Below are 18913 nucleotides of genomic sequence, written 5' to 3'. Positions count from 1 at the left end.
AACCAAAACCTGAAGCCGTACACCTGCCTTCTCTCAAATCAGCTCACAAACTCAGAGGTCTGAACTTGTTCCAGTTTGACTAGCAGAAGGAGTACACAGACCAAGACAGACCTCAGAGGTATGTGCAGAGAGCAGAATTACCACCTTCTGCATGTGGCTTTGCATCTGAAGTCCGTTCCACCTGGCTGCTCACCAGCCCCTGGGTTAGAAGTCTCCTCTCCTTTTGTCCAACTCCCCACTTTCTTCATATCCTTTAAATTTCCACCGAGTCTCTCAAAACTTCTGTGAGATTTTTGACCTTTTGCGGGCCCTCAAGCTCTGTTCTGCTTTGGGGGAAACTCCACTGCGAAAAATCCCTTCTGCGCAGGCCGCCTCGCCTGGACTGGCTTCTCCATCCCGCTATTCTCAACATGTCCTTTCTGAAATGTGAGCTACTGAGGCTGGTCTCACGTGTGAAACATGTGGTATTGCACATGTTGGAACATCTGATGACAAAGCAACTTCAAAAACAAAAATATTGCCAGCTTCCTGAAGCTTTTTAAGCTGCCATTAACCACGGACTTCCTTTTGGCTGAAGCCTGTGAGTGACAGTATGTGCAAGCAGAGCGCTCATTAACAGCCAGGATGTTTGAGGGTGGCGCTCCCTGTGCAAAGCATATTTAATTTTATCAGCTAATCAAGCTATTTTTAATCACAAAGCACTCTTTGAAAATGACAAGAGCACGCGAGAGCCGAAAGATGGCTAGATATAGAGGCAACTATTTCTATTTTGAAACCTCTTCTGAGAAGATAAAAATGATTCTGAGGCTGAAACACGGTGTTCCAGCGTTTACTGTCTCTCTTGTCAGTAGAAGTACCATGGGAGATGGAAGAGCAAAAAATAAGTTAGAGAGATAATACACAGGAAGCCAATGTCATGTTAGATTAAAAGCAGCCTGTACTTTCAGTGACAAGCTTGGAAACTAGAAAGGAAATACTGCGATACTAAACTATGCAGAACATGTTATGCCTACACTCTTTTTTTCCCCCCTTTATAAAATAACATAAAGCACAGAATTATCACCGAGAAATGGCAGGAGCTAGATGCCAAATGGGCAGGCTGCTTTGCAGACCCATGAAGAAGACCCTGGCTGCCTCTCTCGGGTACTGAACTGGCCTGCTCTCGGAAGGAGATGAAGAAGATCATCTGTATATGTAAACGGTGTCTTTATGGTTCATAGAAAAAGCCTAAATGGGGGAAAATCATCCCCCTTATCTGTGCTGAAGAGAGAACCAATTAATACAGAACTGAAAAGCGAGAAAAGCGAAAGCCGATCTCTTCCCAGCTCTATTCGGACCAGCAGTCCCCAACGCTCGAATCGGGTGCTTCACGTGACCCCTCAGGAAGGCTGGAGCTCAGCGGTTTCAAGCCTAGCTCAGGCACCTGCTGGGTGGCAGAATGAATACAGGCTTTGCTGGAATCTCCCCACGCCAAAAAAGCCCTAACCCAAAACAACCAAAGTAAACACTTACAGGCTAATCCTCTTTCAGTAGAGGAACCAATGTGAAGGTGCGGAACGAAACCATTTACTGAGATTCTTTTTTGGTTTGATAATCTTTTAACAACTGACTATGTTTTTATCTTAGTAAAGATGTAGCCTGTGGTTAACTGATCTGCATCTTTCACTTCTTCCAGAACAGTTGCCATAGAAGTTTGTAGCTCCGTTGTCTGAAAAAAAAATCAGTGTAACACGTACATAGTTTTATTTCTATGGTTTCTCATTTGTCTGGCAGGCCGTCTTACTCTGCGAGACGTTTCATTCTTTTCAAGACAGCTTTCCTTTAGTTAGGCAGTTTTAAGACCTTGATTTTAGTTTCTAGGCAAGTATGTGTCATAGAAACCAATACAAAATTAGTTTAAGGTAACACATATTGCCCTGCGGCTCCTTTGTCAGCGATGGTGCTGATGCTACTGCCAACTCAGTATTTCGTCTTACAAAGGGGAAACCCCAGCAGCTGAGAGTTATCCATTCTCATCTGCACTTCTCAGGATCCCATCTTGGTAAATCTTCCAAAATTACTATTTTGCATGATGCCACAGAAGTCAACCACACTGGAGATACCGCTCAAAATACTAGATACGCATGTTCTTTGGATAGGGGAAGGGTGTTTTGGCAAGACCGTGACCTGGTTTTGGCGAGTGTGCTTCTATTCTGTTGTCCTCCTTTAGTTGCTTGAGGGTCTGGATGAAATCCTGCCCTTTACAGAGTCAGAGCTGAAACTCACACTGGTGTACCTTGCTGTTTAAAAAGCCCAAAGCCACGATGAATATAAGCAGTGAAATGTATGTTGGGGCAGAATTTCCTTTCCAATGCCATCATTTCTACATTCTTCTGCTCAGGAGCCTACAAGTCTTGTTTGGCACCATCTACTCACTCAGCACGCCATAAACTGCAGGAAGCCCAGTCTTTAACACTTACTTAACAGAGGTCAAGTAAAGTGTTAGCAGGCAGACTGCTGGCTCACCACCTGGACAGAAGAGAGGCATGCTTTTTCTCTCGCATTGCTCTGTGCTCCTCGTATTTTGCCCAATAAATTTGAAATAAGATTATTCTTTAACAGCTAGACGTTCAGACTACGTGCAGCAGCTGCAGACTCCGTATCGATATATCTATACTATAGAAGAAGCATTTTTAGAACCTATGTAACTCGTGGGTCATTTCTGCGCCCTGTTGTATGTGGTATCATTGACTAAGGCTGTGTCGTGTGCCTTACCACAGGTGCATACATACCGCATAGACTATTCTGGGAGTCAAAGCATCACACACTGAGGGTGAGAATTGTGTTATCCTCACTGAATTTCCCTCTGCACGCCAGAGGACGGGACATTGCTGTCCTGCCAGGTGGACGCCTTAACCAGGAACATGGGATCAACACCCATCTCTTTCAGTAAGCATCTTCCAAGGTCAGGCAGGGGCTGGGCTGGAGATTTTGAGACTATACATTTGAATTTAAACACCTGAATTCAACCTCCTGTTGACTCTCCATCCCACAAGAGATTTATTTTAAGCTAATCTTAGATGCCTAAAAAAGCTAGAAATCTAAGTCTGAGCCGGTAACATTATGCTCCCACTATAGTTAATAAAGAGAAGGGTTATCAGACATCCAAGACAGGTTGAATGTCTCTCTGTGGGTGCCCATTTCTTCCTACCAACCGCAAAGGGTGACCAGCTCAGCCAGACACAAAACTTTCAGATGCACAAACTGGAGCAACGAGTCATGATGGAGATGTCTGTATCCCATCACCACGCACACATAGACAAAAGCGTGGCTGAGAAATCCCGCAGCTCTCTACAGCGCCGAACTGCAGTATTTCTGAAACCCACTGCAGATTTTAATAGCTGTCATCCATCCTAAAAATACATTTGCACCTCTTTCCGTTACTGTAGCGTGTTCTTTCTCTGAAGACCTGGTAGATAACAGGACCAAACGCTCCTCCTCGGGTCAGTCTCAGCTGCTCGGTACCTGTCCAGGCTAACATACCTCCTTTGCGGTGCGCCCTTTCCCGGGCGGGGGGGTGACTCCCGAGGTGCCGAGCCCGCCCCTCCGGCCCTGCCCGGGGGGAGGGAGGGAGGCCGGGCGACGGGCGGCCCGGAGCCCCGCGCAGCGGCAGCGGGAGCAGCAGCAGCCCGCGCCCCACCGGCGGCGGCTCCTCAGGCGGCGGCGGGGGTAGGTGCGGGCGCTTCCGCGTCGCGCTGCGAGGAGGAGGAGGAGGAGGAGGAAGAGGAGGCGGAGGAGGCGGAGGAGGCGAGGGCGGGCGGGCGGCGGGCCGGCGGCCCCGAGCCTGGCCGGCGTGCCCGTGGGCGTGCTCCCCGGCGGGGAGGGCCGCCCGCATCCCACACCCCCCGCCGCCGCTAACTTTGCCTCTTCGCGAAGAGCCGCCCTCCGGCAGCCAGAGGGTCGGCGGAGCCCCGGCGGTCCGGGGCCGGCCCCCCGCGATGAAGGGCCGCCGGCGGTGGCGGGGGGAGCACCGCCGCTTCGCCGCGGTGCTGGTGCTGTACACGCTGCTGCTGCTCCTGCTGGTGCCCTACGCGCTGGACTACGGGGCCAGGCGGGGGCGGGCGGACGAGGAGCCGCTGCTGCGGCGCTGCCCCAGCCTGGAGGAGGCGCTGAGCGAGTGGGGCTGGGAGCAGCGGCAGCCGCCGCTGGACGACGAGGAGGAGGAGGAGGAGGAGGAGGGCGGCGGCGGCGGCACGGCCGGGGCGGCGGGTAACGGCAGCGCGGCGGCGGGGAAGCGGCACATCTACCTGCACGCCACCTGGCGCACGGGCTCCTCCTTCCTCGGGGAGCTCTTCAACCAGCACCCCGACGTCTTCTACCTCTACGAGCCCATGTGGCACCTGTGGCAGGCCCTCTACCCGGGGGACGCGCTGAGCCTGCAGGGCGCCCTGCGCGACATGCTGCGCGCCCTCTTCCGATGCGACTTCTCCGTCCTGCGCCTCTACGCCTCCCCGCCCGGCCCCCGCGACCCGCTGGCCCCCGCCCCGCCCGCCGCCGCCAACCTCACCACGGCCGGCATCTTCGGCTGGCGGACCAACAAGGTGATCTGCTCGCCGCCGCTCTGCCCCGCCGCCCCGCGGCCCCGCCGGGAGATCGGCCTCATCGACGGCGCCGCCTGCGAGGAGACGTGCCCGCCGCGGGCGCTGCGGGAGCTGGAGGCCGAGTGCCGCAAGTACCCGGTGGTGGTCATCAAGGACGTGCGGCTGCTGGAGCTGGGCGCCCTGCTGCCGCTGCTGCGGGAGCCCGGCCTCAACCTGCGGGTGGTGCAGCTCTTCCGCGACCCCCGCGCCGTCCACAACTCCCGCCTGAAGGCCAGGCAGGCGCTGCTGCGGGAGAGCATCCAGGTGCTGCGCAGCCGCCACCGCGCCGAGCCGCGGGGGCCGCCCCGCCACCAGCAGCAGCAGCAGCAGCTCCTGCTGCCGCCCGGCCTGCTGGGCGGCGGGCGGGCGCCGCCGCCGCAGCACCGCGCCGAGTTCTTCCTCGGCGGCGCCCTGGAGGTGATCTGCCAGGCCTGGCTGCGCGACCTCCTCCTGGCCCGCCGCGCCCCGGCCTGGCTGCGCCGCCGCTACACGCAGCTGCGCTACGAGGACCTGGTGCGGGAGCCCCGCGCCCAGCTGCGCCGCCTGCTGCGCTTCGCCGGGCTGCCGGTGCCGCCCGCCCTGGAGGCCTTCGTCCTCAACATGACCCGCGGCGCCGCCTACTCCTCCGACCGGCCCTTCCTCATCTCCGCCCGCGACGCGCGGGAGGCCATCCACGCCTGGCGGGAGCGCCTCAGCCGCCAGCAGGTGCGGCAGGTGGAGGCCGCCTGCGGCGAGGCCATGAGCCTCCTCGCCTACCCCCTCAGCGGCGGCGACGCCCGGTAGCGCCCTCGCCCCGCGGCCGGCGGGGAGAGCCCGCCGCCGGGTGAGGGCCGGGACCGGCGGAGGCGGCGCGGGGCCTCGGACGGGCCCGAGGGCGGACGGGCGCCGGGCTGCGGCTGTGCCACGGCGGCCCGCCCTGGCGGGAGAGCCGAGCGCGGGGCGTCGCGGCTGGCGTGGCGGCGGCCGGCCGCTCACCCCACGGGCCGGGCGCTCCCGCGGAGGGCAGCCCTGGCAGAAGCAGCCCCGCCTCGCCTCAGGTACAGGCAGCGCAGCAGGGTCCAGACCCCCCCTTCCCGCCGTGGGCTTCGGTGGGGTTGTGTTTCCTCGGGGGACCGCGGCCGCCCCGCGCCGGGGTGTGGGGAGAGGGCACCGGGGATATTCTATTTAAGAGAAAGGTTTGGTAAGGGGTGTCCTCCGGGCACGGCATCAGTCTCGGAGCCCTTTTAGCGTGAAACCGCCACCACATGCAAAGCACGGGTGTTCTTCAAAAAAACTGCATCGAAACTTAAAAATCCCCCAAATGAAGACCCTCAGCAAGGAACTAGAGGGCTTGAAAGGTGTTGCTGTGGGAGCATCACCTTTCCCGCGCGCTGAAGCACGCTCGGTCCTGCCGTAGGGCTCCTGAAACACCTACAAGGGGCTTCTGTGAAGTTCGCTGGGGAGGTCAGTGCAGGCCTGGACGGGCAGGAGGGTACCAGCCGCGGGGGAGGACTCGGCCCTCCTGCCGCCGGCCGGGTGGCTCTGCGGGGCTGGGCCCTGCCCCTACGGGTTGCTGATGCTCTGGGGAGGGGGGCACCGGCCGAGGGAAGGGGAACCGTGTCCAGCTCCATCCGTCGTTCGGAGCAGCGGGGTAAGCGGTCTCGCGGAGGGGGTAAGCATCCGCCTGCTTACGTGTTTCAAAGTTGTTTGTGGCAGAAATCTTTGCTTTTCTAAAGAAATCTGTAATTCTTTTTAAAGTAGGATTTTTTTTTAATATATTGATATAGTTAGGTGGTGATACTCATGTGAGATACAGGCGGCTAACATGTTTCTTGGGGACACGCATAGAGGTGGCTGTAACTGGAAGGCAGACACTCGATATTTCCATTTTGTTTCCTCAGCCAGATGAGAGAATCACTTTTCTTCCCTCGCTTCCGGGCCGACACATTGTGCCGTGCGCAGGGTCCTCCTGGTCACATCCCTTCCGAACAATAACATCCTCTCAGCTGGCAGCTCCTGGACAAAAGCAAATGTTCCCTAACGAGGCTAAGACAAATTAATCGCAAAGTTCCCAAATAAAAGCTTGTATTTAAAAAAAAAAAAGAAAAACTTAAGTTTCATTTTGGATTTTAAACGGCATTTTCCTGTGGACATCCTGCAACTTGTATGAGAACAGTGTGCGTGTATGGGAGTACTTTTTTTCTTTATTTCTTAATTTGGGGACAGAAGGTTCAACTACGATTTAGGGACGCAGCGTGGTAACTTCTTAGAGACTGCTTTCGAGTCTGCATTACAGTCTGGCAGCGTTTAAACGGCCCCACAAGAGCACGCAGGCTTGTAGGCATGTTTACACGCAGTCCTCAAATACAAACTGAGAACATGAACTGCAAATTGAGGGTAATCCAGGATCAGGAGGAAAGCTGTATTTATATAAAGTGCTGGAAATAAAGGCAGTTCAAAGACGTTACGTTATCTTGGAGGAAACATTTGAATTGCGTTGTAGGTTTTCGTGCTCTGAATATTGTGCTGTAAAACATGTCAGCGAGTTAGGATGAACCTTCATTCATTTTAGCTCTTTTTCTTCCCTGACCCTCCCACATGAGAGTACACCGGCGCAAGAAGCAGGTTTCTTTCATTATCCGACAGGAAAATGGAGTTGTAAAAATGGTTTTGAGTAAATCTGTCCATTTCACGGTAGCGTGCTTCATACAATGCTGCATCCTTTGGTTTCCGCTTGAAGTAGACGTTCCAGGGGCTCGTTTTGTGCTGGAACAAGCTTTCGTATTACCTAGGGGATGTTTCTGTATTCTCTCACAGGCACCGTGGGAGCAAAATTTGTCGCTGGGTGTTCTAGGGGTATTTAATAATGGTATTTGTATGGATGGACAATACCTGTATTAATGCCTTGATAACCTGTGCTGGGTAACCTGATTTGGCAAGCTTTTCTGGGAGTACACCCAGCCTGGCTTGTACTGGCAGGTTGGAGAAGAAAATAAGATTTTCTTGTGTGCCAAAGGACAACACGGTACTCATTTTCTTATGTCGGATGGGAGATTAAAATCCAGTATATCTTGTTGATTTGTCTTTAGCAAGTTGCAGTCACAGATTTGTACGGTGCAACGGTTAAGCATTCGCTTCACCTTGACAGGGGGTCTCATCTTGCCGTTTCAGGTGGTAAATGTCTTTCATGAGAAGTTTTTAGAAATCCACGCTTAGTTTCGCTTACACCGGTTCGTCATGATGAAGAAAGAAGTGTTGCCTTCTATCTTAACTTGATGCCTATAGCTGGGAAGAAATCCACTAATTGCAAATTATTTACTATTTTCTGAAGCGGTTTCCATGTTTGACATAGATGCAGTTTCTGTATCAAGACTCATTTCTCTCAACGGAAGTTGACTCACTAACACAGTTGCTCTTTATTAGTGATTAATTCAATTTTTTTCTCACCCCAAGCTGTTCTTGTAGGTTTTTTTGTATACTGTGAAAAGGGCTCTGTTTGGCAAAGTGTACAAAATACAGCAAGTGCAATTCCTGGTTTGCATTCAGGTCGCCTGAGTTCGTTAGAAGACTCTAAAACAATCTACAGGGGATATCCAAAACCGAAAGAGGAGTAAGTAGCCCAGAGCGAGATCTTCGAGCAGGACATGCGATAGCATCTAAGACTGGATGATAGTTGCTGAATGGCTGATGTCGCGACGTGTGTGCTTCAGTCGCTAGAAGGCTTTCTAAAACTCCCCCGCCTAAGGAGGACAACGAAGGCTCACCAACAAACGCGTCCCGTTTTTCTCTTCAAGGTGTTCTGATGGTGTCGGAAAGCATCGTTGAGGATGCTTACAGCATATCCTTGTTGGCCTTGTAACCCATACCTTGAAGGAAAAAAAAAAAAAGCGCTGTCAAATGACAGTGGTGGTACTTACCTGAAAAGACGGAGGCAGGTCAGGTTAGGATGACCAGCGTGGAGTTTCACTGGCAGAGGTCTTTGGAAGTAAGTAGAGCCTGCTGAAAGCAGGACACCCGTGGTTAAACCGCATTTTGAGGGCAGCTGGACGGTTATGGCTCGGTCACCAGCTTTTTTTACTGTTACTGGGCTCAACTGAGATCTTGAACTGAAGTCCCAGTTCTACTGAACGATGCAGAAAACCGAACTGTAACTGTGTCTTTCAGAGCAGAGGATGGCATGATAAGCAAGGGAACAACAAACACATCTTATAGCCGAGCTGAACTTGGCAGACTTAGAATTGGAGAGCAGGACTGAGCCACAGAGTTTTAGTAGTTCAGACTGAGATTTGGGAAAAATACCTACTTGTGCTACGTTACATATAATGAATTAACAACTTTAATATATTAAAAAGTCATAGCGGGAAGTGGGAACAAAGCTGACAAATGCTCACAAGACTTATTTGTATCATCTGTTTTTACTTAACTTTTGGTCATCATGCGTTTGCCTTCAGGGAGGTAGAAACGAGTGCTACAATTGTACGTAAAAGGCTGTGATACTTCCACGCCGGAATTGTTAATTGCTCTCTTACAACATTATATCTGTATTTAAATAGTTGCTTTGGGTGAGACAGCTGTAGCGACATACTTGTGAGAAATGCTTGAAGTCCAGGGTCAGGCAATGCTTAGCCCCTGCGTTACTTGCGCTCCCTGGAACGTTACTACTGATGGAGTCCTTGTGGATGCCCACGGTATGCACTCACACGCTTCAGATGCAATAGAAATAGTTTAGTAGCTCTCTCGGTTGCAGCATTCTCTGAGAAGCGTTAAACAGTCGTGAAGTTACTTATTTAACAACGTCAATATTGCACGGGTCATTTTAGTTCCCCCCTCTGCCCCATCAGTCTGGGCATCAAGAAAAGTTCCGAGTTTCGACATTAAGTTCTCAATATCACCATTTTCAGTAAGCCCGGTGATAAAAAAAACAGTGCAGAATTCCTGGGTTTATCATGGTAATGCAATTAAACAACATTTCAGTGAAGAACTGAGCTCCTGAAAGACTGTGAGTGCCAACAAGCCTGACAGCACGTTCTGTTCCTTTCCTGAACACGAAGAGTTGCCACTGAGACTCTCTGATGGTATCTGGAGTACAGGGACAGTAAGTACGGTGCATGTCACTTCTCAGAATCGCCCTGCGATCCATGCAGCACTGGGACTATCTTAGATGTTATTTCGCCATTCCTATTTAACTTGACATGACACCTACCACCGTGGAGAAGGATATGGGAAAAACAAGATTGTCAAAGCAAGTCTTGGCAGTAGTAGAAGTTTTCAAGGCCTCGCTGGCTGCTTGCGCGTGAGTGAGGGGCCAGTGGCCGGATTGTCCTTCTCTTGACTGCGATTTAAAGAGATGAATGTTAAACCCAAGCTCGTTAAGGTGGTGGTTTTCAGTGACTGAGGGACCTGTCGCTTGTTGCTGAGGTGTACCTTTGGCCGCCTCGGCGCCGGGCAAACGGCTGGAAGCTGATTAACATTTTAGTACTTGGAGCATGTCTGGGTATTGAGTCCTGGGAAATTTCTGCTTCCAGCACTGAGGCGGTTCAGCTCTGCTGCTGACCTACGGCACCTGCAGCGCCATTTCTTGGTGCTGGTAAATGGGAATCGGGTCTTTCCCTGGCACTTCTGAATTTGTCACCCTGTTTCCAATTGTCCGACTTTGCCAAACTTCAACTGTACGTAGGCTGAAACCTTTCATCTTGGGCTTAAGGTTTAAGTCTCTCTGGGAAACCTCAGTCAAAACAGTGCGTGTTCTTTTGAACCCAGGGTTAGGATGTGGTTTTTTGTCTCTGTTCAAATACTCTCGAAGATGTTTCTTTGAAATCGTTTGTCACTTCAGTGCTTTGGGACTGGAACTCCAGTTCGGGTAGGGGAAATGACCTCTGTGTAGAGGATGCCTGCTGTGTTTTGGTTTTACCTCTACCTTCTATTCTGGTTTGGCCAAATATATTGATGTTTGTAAAAAATGGATAGCATGTGCTCAGTAAAAGTCATTCTGGTGTGTGTGTGTATCTTTCTTTTATACCAAATAAAATCTGCACTGGTTTTATCTTCAGTGAGCATGCTCAAACCTCCTTCTTTCCCACAGAAAAGCTCAGTGTGGTAGAGGACATACAGCAGTGGGAATCAAAGCCATGTAACTGCGGCTGGGGCTGCGGCGCTGGGGCTGAGCAGGGAGGAGTCTGCCATTCCTGCGCTCCCACTGATGCCTTCTCCTCTAGCCCCTCTTTCCCTGTTGCTGGTAGTCCTAAGGAAGACGCCCAAATCCAGTGTTCAGCTTTCCAGTGCTTAATAATGGAAAGGACTACAGGTGAGGAGATGACATTGATGACGGATGGGGTAAACACGAGGGGGCAGGGGCAAGGAATTGCTTTTGAGTTGTAGAGAGCCTGACTTGTTGGGCAAGGGGCTTGGGTGTGAGAGGGATGAGGGACTGGGATTCAATGAGGAGGGGCAGCTGGATGCTGTGACTGGTTTAATTGGGAAAGGCAGCTAGGAGCATGTGGGAGGGAAGGAAGGGACATGGAGAGAGCGAGCTGGGAGGAGAAGTAGGGACCAGGAGCTGGGCTGCAGTGAGGCGCCGAGAACTGCCCCGAGAGCATTGTTCGGAGCAGATGGAGGGGGAGAGCTCAGGGGGATGGAGAGCAGGGTGAGGCCGAATCCAAATTGTAGAGGGAAAACTGGTAGCCCTTCAAAGTCAGGTCTTCCCGCTTCTCTGTTCAAATGGCTGTGCAGGCAACTGGCGGTGGACCAGCCCCTCCGGTGGACTGCTGGTCCACACAGCAATGGCGACTTGCCTCCTGCTGTCCCTTTCTCAGCCCATACAAACACATTTCTCCTGCAAATCAGACTCCTCTCTTCCCCTCTGCATAAGGAATTTATTAACTGCCCCACAGCTCTCCTAGCAGCATCGGGGTGGGAGGCATGGGAAGAAGTGCTCTCCTGCAAAACTGAAGTTGTAAAGCTTGAGCTTGTAAAAATAGAGTCTTCCCCCGCCTCCCGATACTGTCAGGCTCAGCTTGTGAGTACGAGGGATGATGTGAGAGCTGTCTCATCCAGCTGCCTTTGCCTGAGGTGCATCTGGGAGTGCCTTTGCGATGCCTTCTGCAGTGGGCATCACCACCAGCCGCCAGAACAGAGGGGTCTGGAGGAGGTTCTTGTCTGTGTCCTTGGCTCAAGTGACAGATGTTTGCACACTGGATTTAAAAGTCCCAGTTCTAGCAGTGACTCAAGTGTATATCACTGACATCTATTGTTTTCAGTATGAGCTTTTTAAAAAATGCCAGGAAACCTCTTGTACGCGCACACTGTTACAGAGACGTTCAACGTCTGTGCTGCAAAGTCAAGCACTGAAGGAAATCTGCTGCCTCCCCTTTCATGCTCCTTGACGGTCATCTATCACTGGTGGTTGGGTTTTCTCCTCTACAGCACTTGGTCAGCGCACCAGGTTAGACCCACCTGGGGCAGGAACGGATCATGCAACACGTCCGGCACCATGAGCACTGCCTGGTCTGTGGCAGAAGTTAGAAAGCGCGCAGGAATCCGGTAGGAAACTGAAGGAGGAGAACGGATGGGGGCAGTGTCTCATGGTCGAGGTATTCAAAAGCTCTCAGAGGAACTGGACTCAGTCCCTGGCGCCAGACTATCTGTGAGATGTTAGACAAATAAGTTAGCTTTTCTGAAGAGGCCAAGTCCGTACTGGGCTGCCAGACGCTGAGTGACACATTTGGTATGCTGGCAATGGCTTTGCAGAACTGCTGTGGCAGCAGTCAGTGCGTGGGTGTGCCTGGTCGGGGAGCACCGGTGGCTCACGGGGGGGACTCTGAACCCCTGAGCGAGCTAGTTGCGAAAAGGGCAAACGTACGGTGGCATTAACGTGTTCTTTCTCCTAGTCGCCCAAGTCCCAGGGGGATGAATAAAGCTTTTTAATAGATGCAGAGACATGTCAAGTGAAATAACAGCCCTCTGTCTTGGAGAAGACTGAGCTGTGTGGTTTATTTAGCCTCAAAATCAAGGTTGAAAGAGGACAGCGGTGCACAGCAGCGTGAGCAGCAGTGTCGGAGAGAGGTAATCAAGCCATGGACAATACTGGCATAGAAACAGATGAGCAATGAATCACTTCAGCCTGGAAGCTGGGAGAAGTTGTTTTTATTTTAACCATGGGAACAGCGTGGCTCTAGAGCAGGAAGGGAGGGGAAAAAAGACAACTCATTTTAAGAGACAACTCCATTATTTTAGAAATAGAAAGGAACTGATACGGTAGACAACCATGTTATGGCAAGACATGAAGCTGTGTGATCCAGGAGCCCTGTGGTCTGTGGAAAGTTCTGTACAGAGCGCTGAAGTCTTCTGAAAAATCAGCTTTACTGTACAAAAACACCCGAGCCCCTGGTTTAAAGATGCTTTGCACATTTTGTTTGTGCTCCGTGGAAAGGAGGCAATGCTGACCTTCACGGAAACGCTGCAGAATAGTTTGTTCTGGAGTACTCTGCAATACGTTAATGTCTCATAACGTTTCCTAGGAGGAAATCTGGTAATTTTGTCTTTGCCAGGATTTGAATAAAATATATCAGAGCTGTACTATAAATCAAGAGGACAACAAACCCCACACCATTGACTCAGTAATTTTTGCCCTGTTTTTTTGAGAAGACAGGAGCTGAGGGGAAAGGAAAGGCGGTATGTGTTTGTGTAAGCCAAACCGGTGTGGCTGTTCACTTGCACTCCCAGCTGTGTGGGCAAGCGTAGGGTGTGGGGCCATACGACCCTAACACTACCCCAGCTGTGCATGAGCCGTCTTGAACGTTTTGCCATAGATCCGTGAAATGATTAGCATTAGTTTGTTTATGCACACGCATGAAACAGTGCTAGTTTCAGGCGTGCTCTGGATAGCATTTAAAGTGCAGCAAAGGTGTAAGTGCACTTGTTAAAATAATGGGAAAGGGCTGCAGGAGACCAGCCTAAGTACAGCAGAGGCCTTGCTGATGGAAGTTCTGGAAATCTTTCCTAGGCTTTTCTCAATCATTTCAGCTGCTGCTTGAGCAGGGGTGACTTGGGTGAATTGTCGTGTTTCCCCTCCCCCCCCCCCCTTTTTTTTTTTCTAAAACCAGTTTAAGAACACTTAGTGATACCCGGCTTTATCTCAAATGGTGTTAAAGACGATAGGATGGGACATTTGTCACCTGTCCCAAGTTGTTCTTAAAATCATCAAGGATGGAGACTTCCTATCCTCCAGCAGTCATTTACTCCATTATGTCAGTACGTCCACTGTTAAAAACTGCTCTCAATCACCTATTTGAATCATTCTTGATTCAGTTTAAGCCTGTTACTTCTCTTACTGGATGCAGAAAACAGCCTGCTACCATTTCTCTGTGCTAACTTGGTCTTACCACAAGCATGTAATTATATGGTTTTTTTTAACATAACAACAACCCCCCCCGCCCCCCAACTAATTAGCTTTCAAGCCTATTAGTTTCCAATTCAGGTCTCAATTTTACAATTCTTGTTTTGATAAAGTGCTTTGGTTCGTTCATCCTTTCATATTGAGCAACTTCCATACGCCACCTGACTCAAGCCCCAGTTCTGCCTTAATGCCACCAGATCAGATAACCAGATAAATATTTCAGTCATTTACATAACCTCAATTTCTTGCATGAAAAGAGGTGCTTTTGCTTACCTAAAACTTGGTCTTGGCTGTTCACAAAGGTTTTTATGTCTAAGATGTGGAAATTGATAGAAAGCTGGACCCAGCCTCGAGCTGCTTTCTGATCAAGTGACTGCTCGTTATACTCTGCAGCAATGAGGACTCACTTCAGTATGAATTTCATTTTGCACCTTAAATCGTAAATGGGAAACCATATCTTCCTATTGATTCTCAGTAAATTCTTAGCAAAATATTTGTGTTAGTTGGCTCTTCTAAGAACTTACAATTAAAGCAGTTACATTCAGACTGGGGGTAACTAGCCAATATTTCTTAAACCTTGTTCCTTAGTGGGAAAGGAGTTAAAATCTTGACAAGTGATATAAGTTATGTGTAGCTGCCTTGATACTTCCGCACTGGAAAATGGCCATCCTGTTGCTTTTAGCTCTCCACTGTAGGTTAACATGCTGCTCGTAAACTGGTAATGCTAACCTTGAAGAAAATAGCTAGTAAGCAGTTTCAAGACTGAATAAACTCGGCTTATTTCTAAACTGAGTTTCAGGTTGCTTGGAGCTGTTGAAGCTTGTCCGGTCATGCCTGTACCTACAGCTCCACGGATTCCTGCCAGGAGGAATTCCAGCTCCGAGACACTGAGCTCCCCAGGGCTGCCCCTGGAACACTCTTCAGCGGGTGGAGGCACAGAGCAAAACCCCTTTACTGGCTAGAGAGCAGGTGGGTGACGCCCCATCCTCATGGCAAAATTTCCACCCTTCTGAAGAGTCAGACTGTGCCTTTAATAAAATTTATTTTGAAAATCTTTACTATTGCATGGGAGAGGAAGGTCTGCAGATAAGTGGGGGAGAAGTCTCTCGTGATCTGTTACAGAACAGCTAGAATAATTTTGAGGTAGACATTTAATTAATGCAACTTTTTCATCTTCTAACGATGCTTTGATCTGGGGAATGCAGAAGCAGTATAGGGCCCTACAGAATAATTCCTGAGACTTATTTCTGAATGTCTGCAGGGCTTCATCACTGCTCTACCCATGAAATATTCATTCCATACTGAGTGGTTTTAAACCAGTGAAGGTAAAAACTATCTAGGGAAGATGATAGTTACTCCTTAAACTAAACCAGCTGTAGTACTAGAAGCATCTAACTGTGAGCAGTAATTTGAATACCTGTAATGGCGTAAGTGCAGTTAATACAGAGCAAAATTTACCTCCTTTGGACAGTCAGGTTTTGGAATAACTGCCAAAAGGTAAAATTAGGTTGATTATTGTAACCAAGTGCTCTCATACCTGCATAGTATTACTCTCCAAACAAAGTGTGAACTTCTACAAGAAAAAAATGCGCATCCATCTTTGCACATTTTCTTGGCTAAAGGCCCAGGATGGACCGCCTTCTTTTTTAGAAGCATTTTTTTTTTTTTTTTCCTTACTGCTGGCTCTGCCCCACACAGCTATGGCATCTTTGTTGAAGATGCAGCTATTGATAGCTTTAGTAACCTGAGGGTAGTTTTGTTTACATTTGCCCATAACATTGCAACAGTTAATTCCTTCCTAGCGAAGGGAGAACAGCAGGAGAAGTTTGACGGTGTTCCCTTCTCCTCCCTTTCTAAATACCGATAGCCAGGGTAAATCCTGTTTATTTTAGCAGTGGGGTTTTACCAACATGCGCGTTACTTGCGGAGACTGAGGAGACTTTTTCCCATAGTCTGTTAGACAAAACTGCACCTACGCACCCCTGGGCTCTCCTCCCTTTCACTGCCTTAAACCGCTCCACGCTGCTGCTTCTGCGGGGTCTAAACCCAAGTTCCTACTGTTGGCTGAAAAGCCCGACCAACAGATACATACAGTTGAAACTCCACTCTTCGGCTAACCCAGCCGGCACTTGGTTTCTCAAGGTCTATCTGGGTAGCGAGGGACCCGGGTGGGAGCAGGCGGCTGGAGCTCCGCGGCCACATCCAACCCCGCAGCGGCCGGCTGGTCCGGCACCCCGGCAGGAGGCTGCCTCCGGCACGGCAGAGCGCACCAGGAAAGCCCTGCCTCCTACCGAGAGGAACTCCTGTTTGCCGTTTTAAAACCCGCCATCGCCACGCAAGACAAACTCACCGGTATAATAGGACAGAAACAATTTTCTGTATAGGATGACTAGCGTATAGTGAGAGGTGGGGTGTGACTAAGCACGGAGAAGAGCTCGCTCCTCTTTTTCGTATAAAGACTAAAAGCACTGCCGGAAAGACGAGGTTGGAGTTTCTACAGAAAGACAGACACATTTCAGTACTGCAGTTGATACTGAAAATTTCACGCCATAAACCAAGTTTCTGTCTATAGCTGGGGCATGTGTTTAGTTACTCATCCTTTCTAGAATAAAGCGTGTTTTCAAGATAGCCGTAGTCTTACCTCAGGTTATGCCTCCATTTTTCAGATAGTATGTAATCATTTAGTATTTAAATACTATTTCTTGTGCCGTAACAGGAGAGCAGATTCGGTTTCATTTAAGATTTTTAATAGAGATGGATTTGATAATTTTATTTCGTTGATCAGATGGCTCAGAACACATAGCGTATTTAGAAAAAGTCACATTTTCAAGCATTACACTACACAAAACTGAATGTAAGCTGTCACTTCTTTTTTAAGAAGAAAAAGAAAAAAAAAGGAAAACATCTCCTAACTTCAAAAACACACATGGCTTATGTTACTTGAAGAGCTTTGCAGAAATCACTTTGTCTTGGAGTGTGGATTAGTTTAGCAGGAACAGTTTTTACTTCATGAACCCACTCTTGGTTAGGGAAAACATGAGGTAAATGGATTAACAAAATTCAGTTTCTTTGAGAATATTGAACTCGGTCATATCATCGGTGTGTTAATCTTGGAACAGAAGCTATGTTAGATTGAGAAACACTTAAACACCCTTTATTGATTGTATTTAAGAATACACAGAATGGCTGGGGTAAAGAAAGACAGCGTGCAGAACGTCTGTAGCTCTTCAAGCACAGTTTGATTCTGATCACCATCTCCTATCAGTATTTCCATTCCTCCCTTGTTTGATCCAGTTCAAACATTCAGCTGATGTTAGCATACTGAAAATTCACTGAGTACCCTTAAAAAGCCTATTTTTAGAAGGAAGTTCCCACATATTTGAGGGAAACATATTACAAAAGCAAAAGAAGACTCGTTTGTTTGGATCGAACAACAACAAAAAAAAAAAGGTTGAAAACAAGTAGCATGAAAAACATCAATTCTTGGGCCGCCTAAACAAAGGGGTGTTGTAAGTAAGTTGTAAGTTGGAAAGCTGTAGTTGTAAGGAGGAAATAGCTGTAATTTTCTTAGATCTCAGTTTTCCAAGATAACACTTGGTAATGCTGAAGAAGAGTCCCTTTCCCATTAAATAACGGTTCTGAACTCATAACTTACCCGATGACAAGCTTTCGTGTCTTCCTACAGATGCTAAAACCTACTTATTACCGTAAAACCCGATATGCTTCTCACTTGCAGACTCACAGCAGAGCTTCCCTTCTTGACCGCAGGATGAGCTTCAGTGCAGGGGGCAGTTTGCCCTCACCGAAAGCAGACCAAAGTACCTGCTCTGCCTTGTCAGCAAGCACACGCTTCGCATATACGGTATGATAGCGAACCAGTAAAGCCACACTCCCAAATGTAGGGCACCCATCCACTTCAGCCAACCTTTCCGTCTTGGAAGGACCAAGAACTACTTCTTCCTAAAACAAGTTCCAGTCTCTTTAAAACCTCATTGTTGACCAGAATGGACAAGTACAGTCAAAATGCAGCAACTCTTAACGACTGGAGACACTGCTTCCAGCTACTCGTAAGGAAATGAGGCAACAAGAATAGCCTAAGATGGGTTTCGCCTCCTCTGACTGGAACTGTAATATTTCATGCTCAGATTTGCTGACTCTGTAGGTCACACTGCCATCAAAAAAATAAAGTGACTCACTGCATGCAAAGTACAGCAAAGCCCTCAGATTGCGTCACTGGGAAGAGGAAGACTGTCCCTGCTCAAAGAAGGTGATGCTGTGAGCAGAAGCCTTGCCAGCGATTTCATAAGCTACTAAGAAGCGCCCGCTTCTTCAGTGTTCTTATGGAAAAAGTGCAAGGTGTGAGGGAAATATTTATCCTGAGGTGTAAGTTCCTGTTTTCATTAAGCTGAAAAATAATCCCAGTGCTAACTGGTCACTACAGTAACAAATTTCTCAATTTGTATGCAACTAGTGTGGTTTAGGTGTAAAATGCATAAGATAATGCAAGATAAATAAGACTGTCCGCTGGTATCTTACACTGGAATTACCATCCTGCCTAGGCTCCACCTCACGTCCTCTCTGAAGACAGGCAAAGCCACCCGCGCGTCGCTGCTTTGGGCAGTACTAACGAGCAGCCTCCGCACCGGACCCTCAACTCCCCAGCCCGGGGTCTGTGCAGGTACAGCAGAGGGGTTAACACAAGGTGTCTGCTTCCAGCATTTGTCTCTTACTGCAAAAGTCAGACTAGCTCACTGGGTGCGTACGAGGGGAAAAACTCACAGCAGTGGTACCTGACGCAGGCTAGCAGGACACGCTTAGGGAAAGCAATGCAACCGAATACGTCCTTAGTCCTCCCCCAACGCCTCAGTTGTTTGGGGAGCGCCTAAAGCAGAGGCCAGGTTTGGATCGTGTTGAATGACTA

General features: G+C 49.4%; 1 protein-coding gene across 1 annotated transcript; it reads left to right on the top strand.

Moving 5' to 3' along the window:
* The first annotated feature begins 3882 nt into the window (after nt 1–3882).
* CHST7 (carbohydrate sulfotransferase 7) lies at nt 3883–5402 on the top strand. The gene has a single exon (XM_076358764.1). It carries the CDS (start codon nt 3978–3980, stop codon nt 5400–5402), a length of 1425 nt encoding a protein of 474 aa, XP_076214879.1. The 5' UTR covers nt 3883–3977.
* The last annotated feature ends 13511 nt before the right edge of the window (nt 5403–18913 follow it).

This window comes from Aptenodytes patagonicus, chromosome 1 (genome assembly GCF_965638725.1).
Source record: "Aptenodytes patagonicus chromosome 1, bAptPat1.pri.cur, whole genome shotgun sequence".
NCBI classification, from domain to species: Eukaryota; Metazoa; Chordata; class Aves; order Sphenisciformes; family Spheniscidae; genus Aptenodytes; species Aptenodytes patagonicus.
The sequence above is the reverse complement of the archived record's forward strand: the minus strand, read 5'-3'. Positions and strand labels throughout refer to the sequence as shown.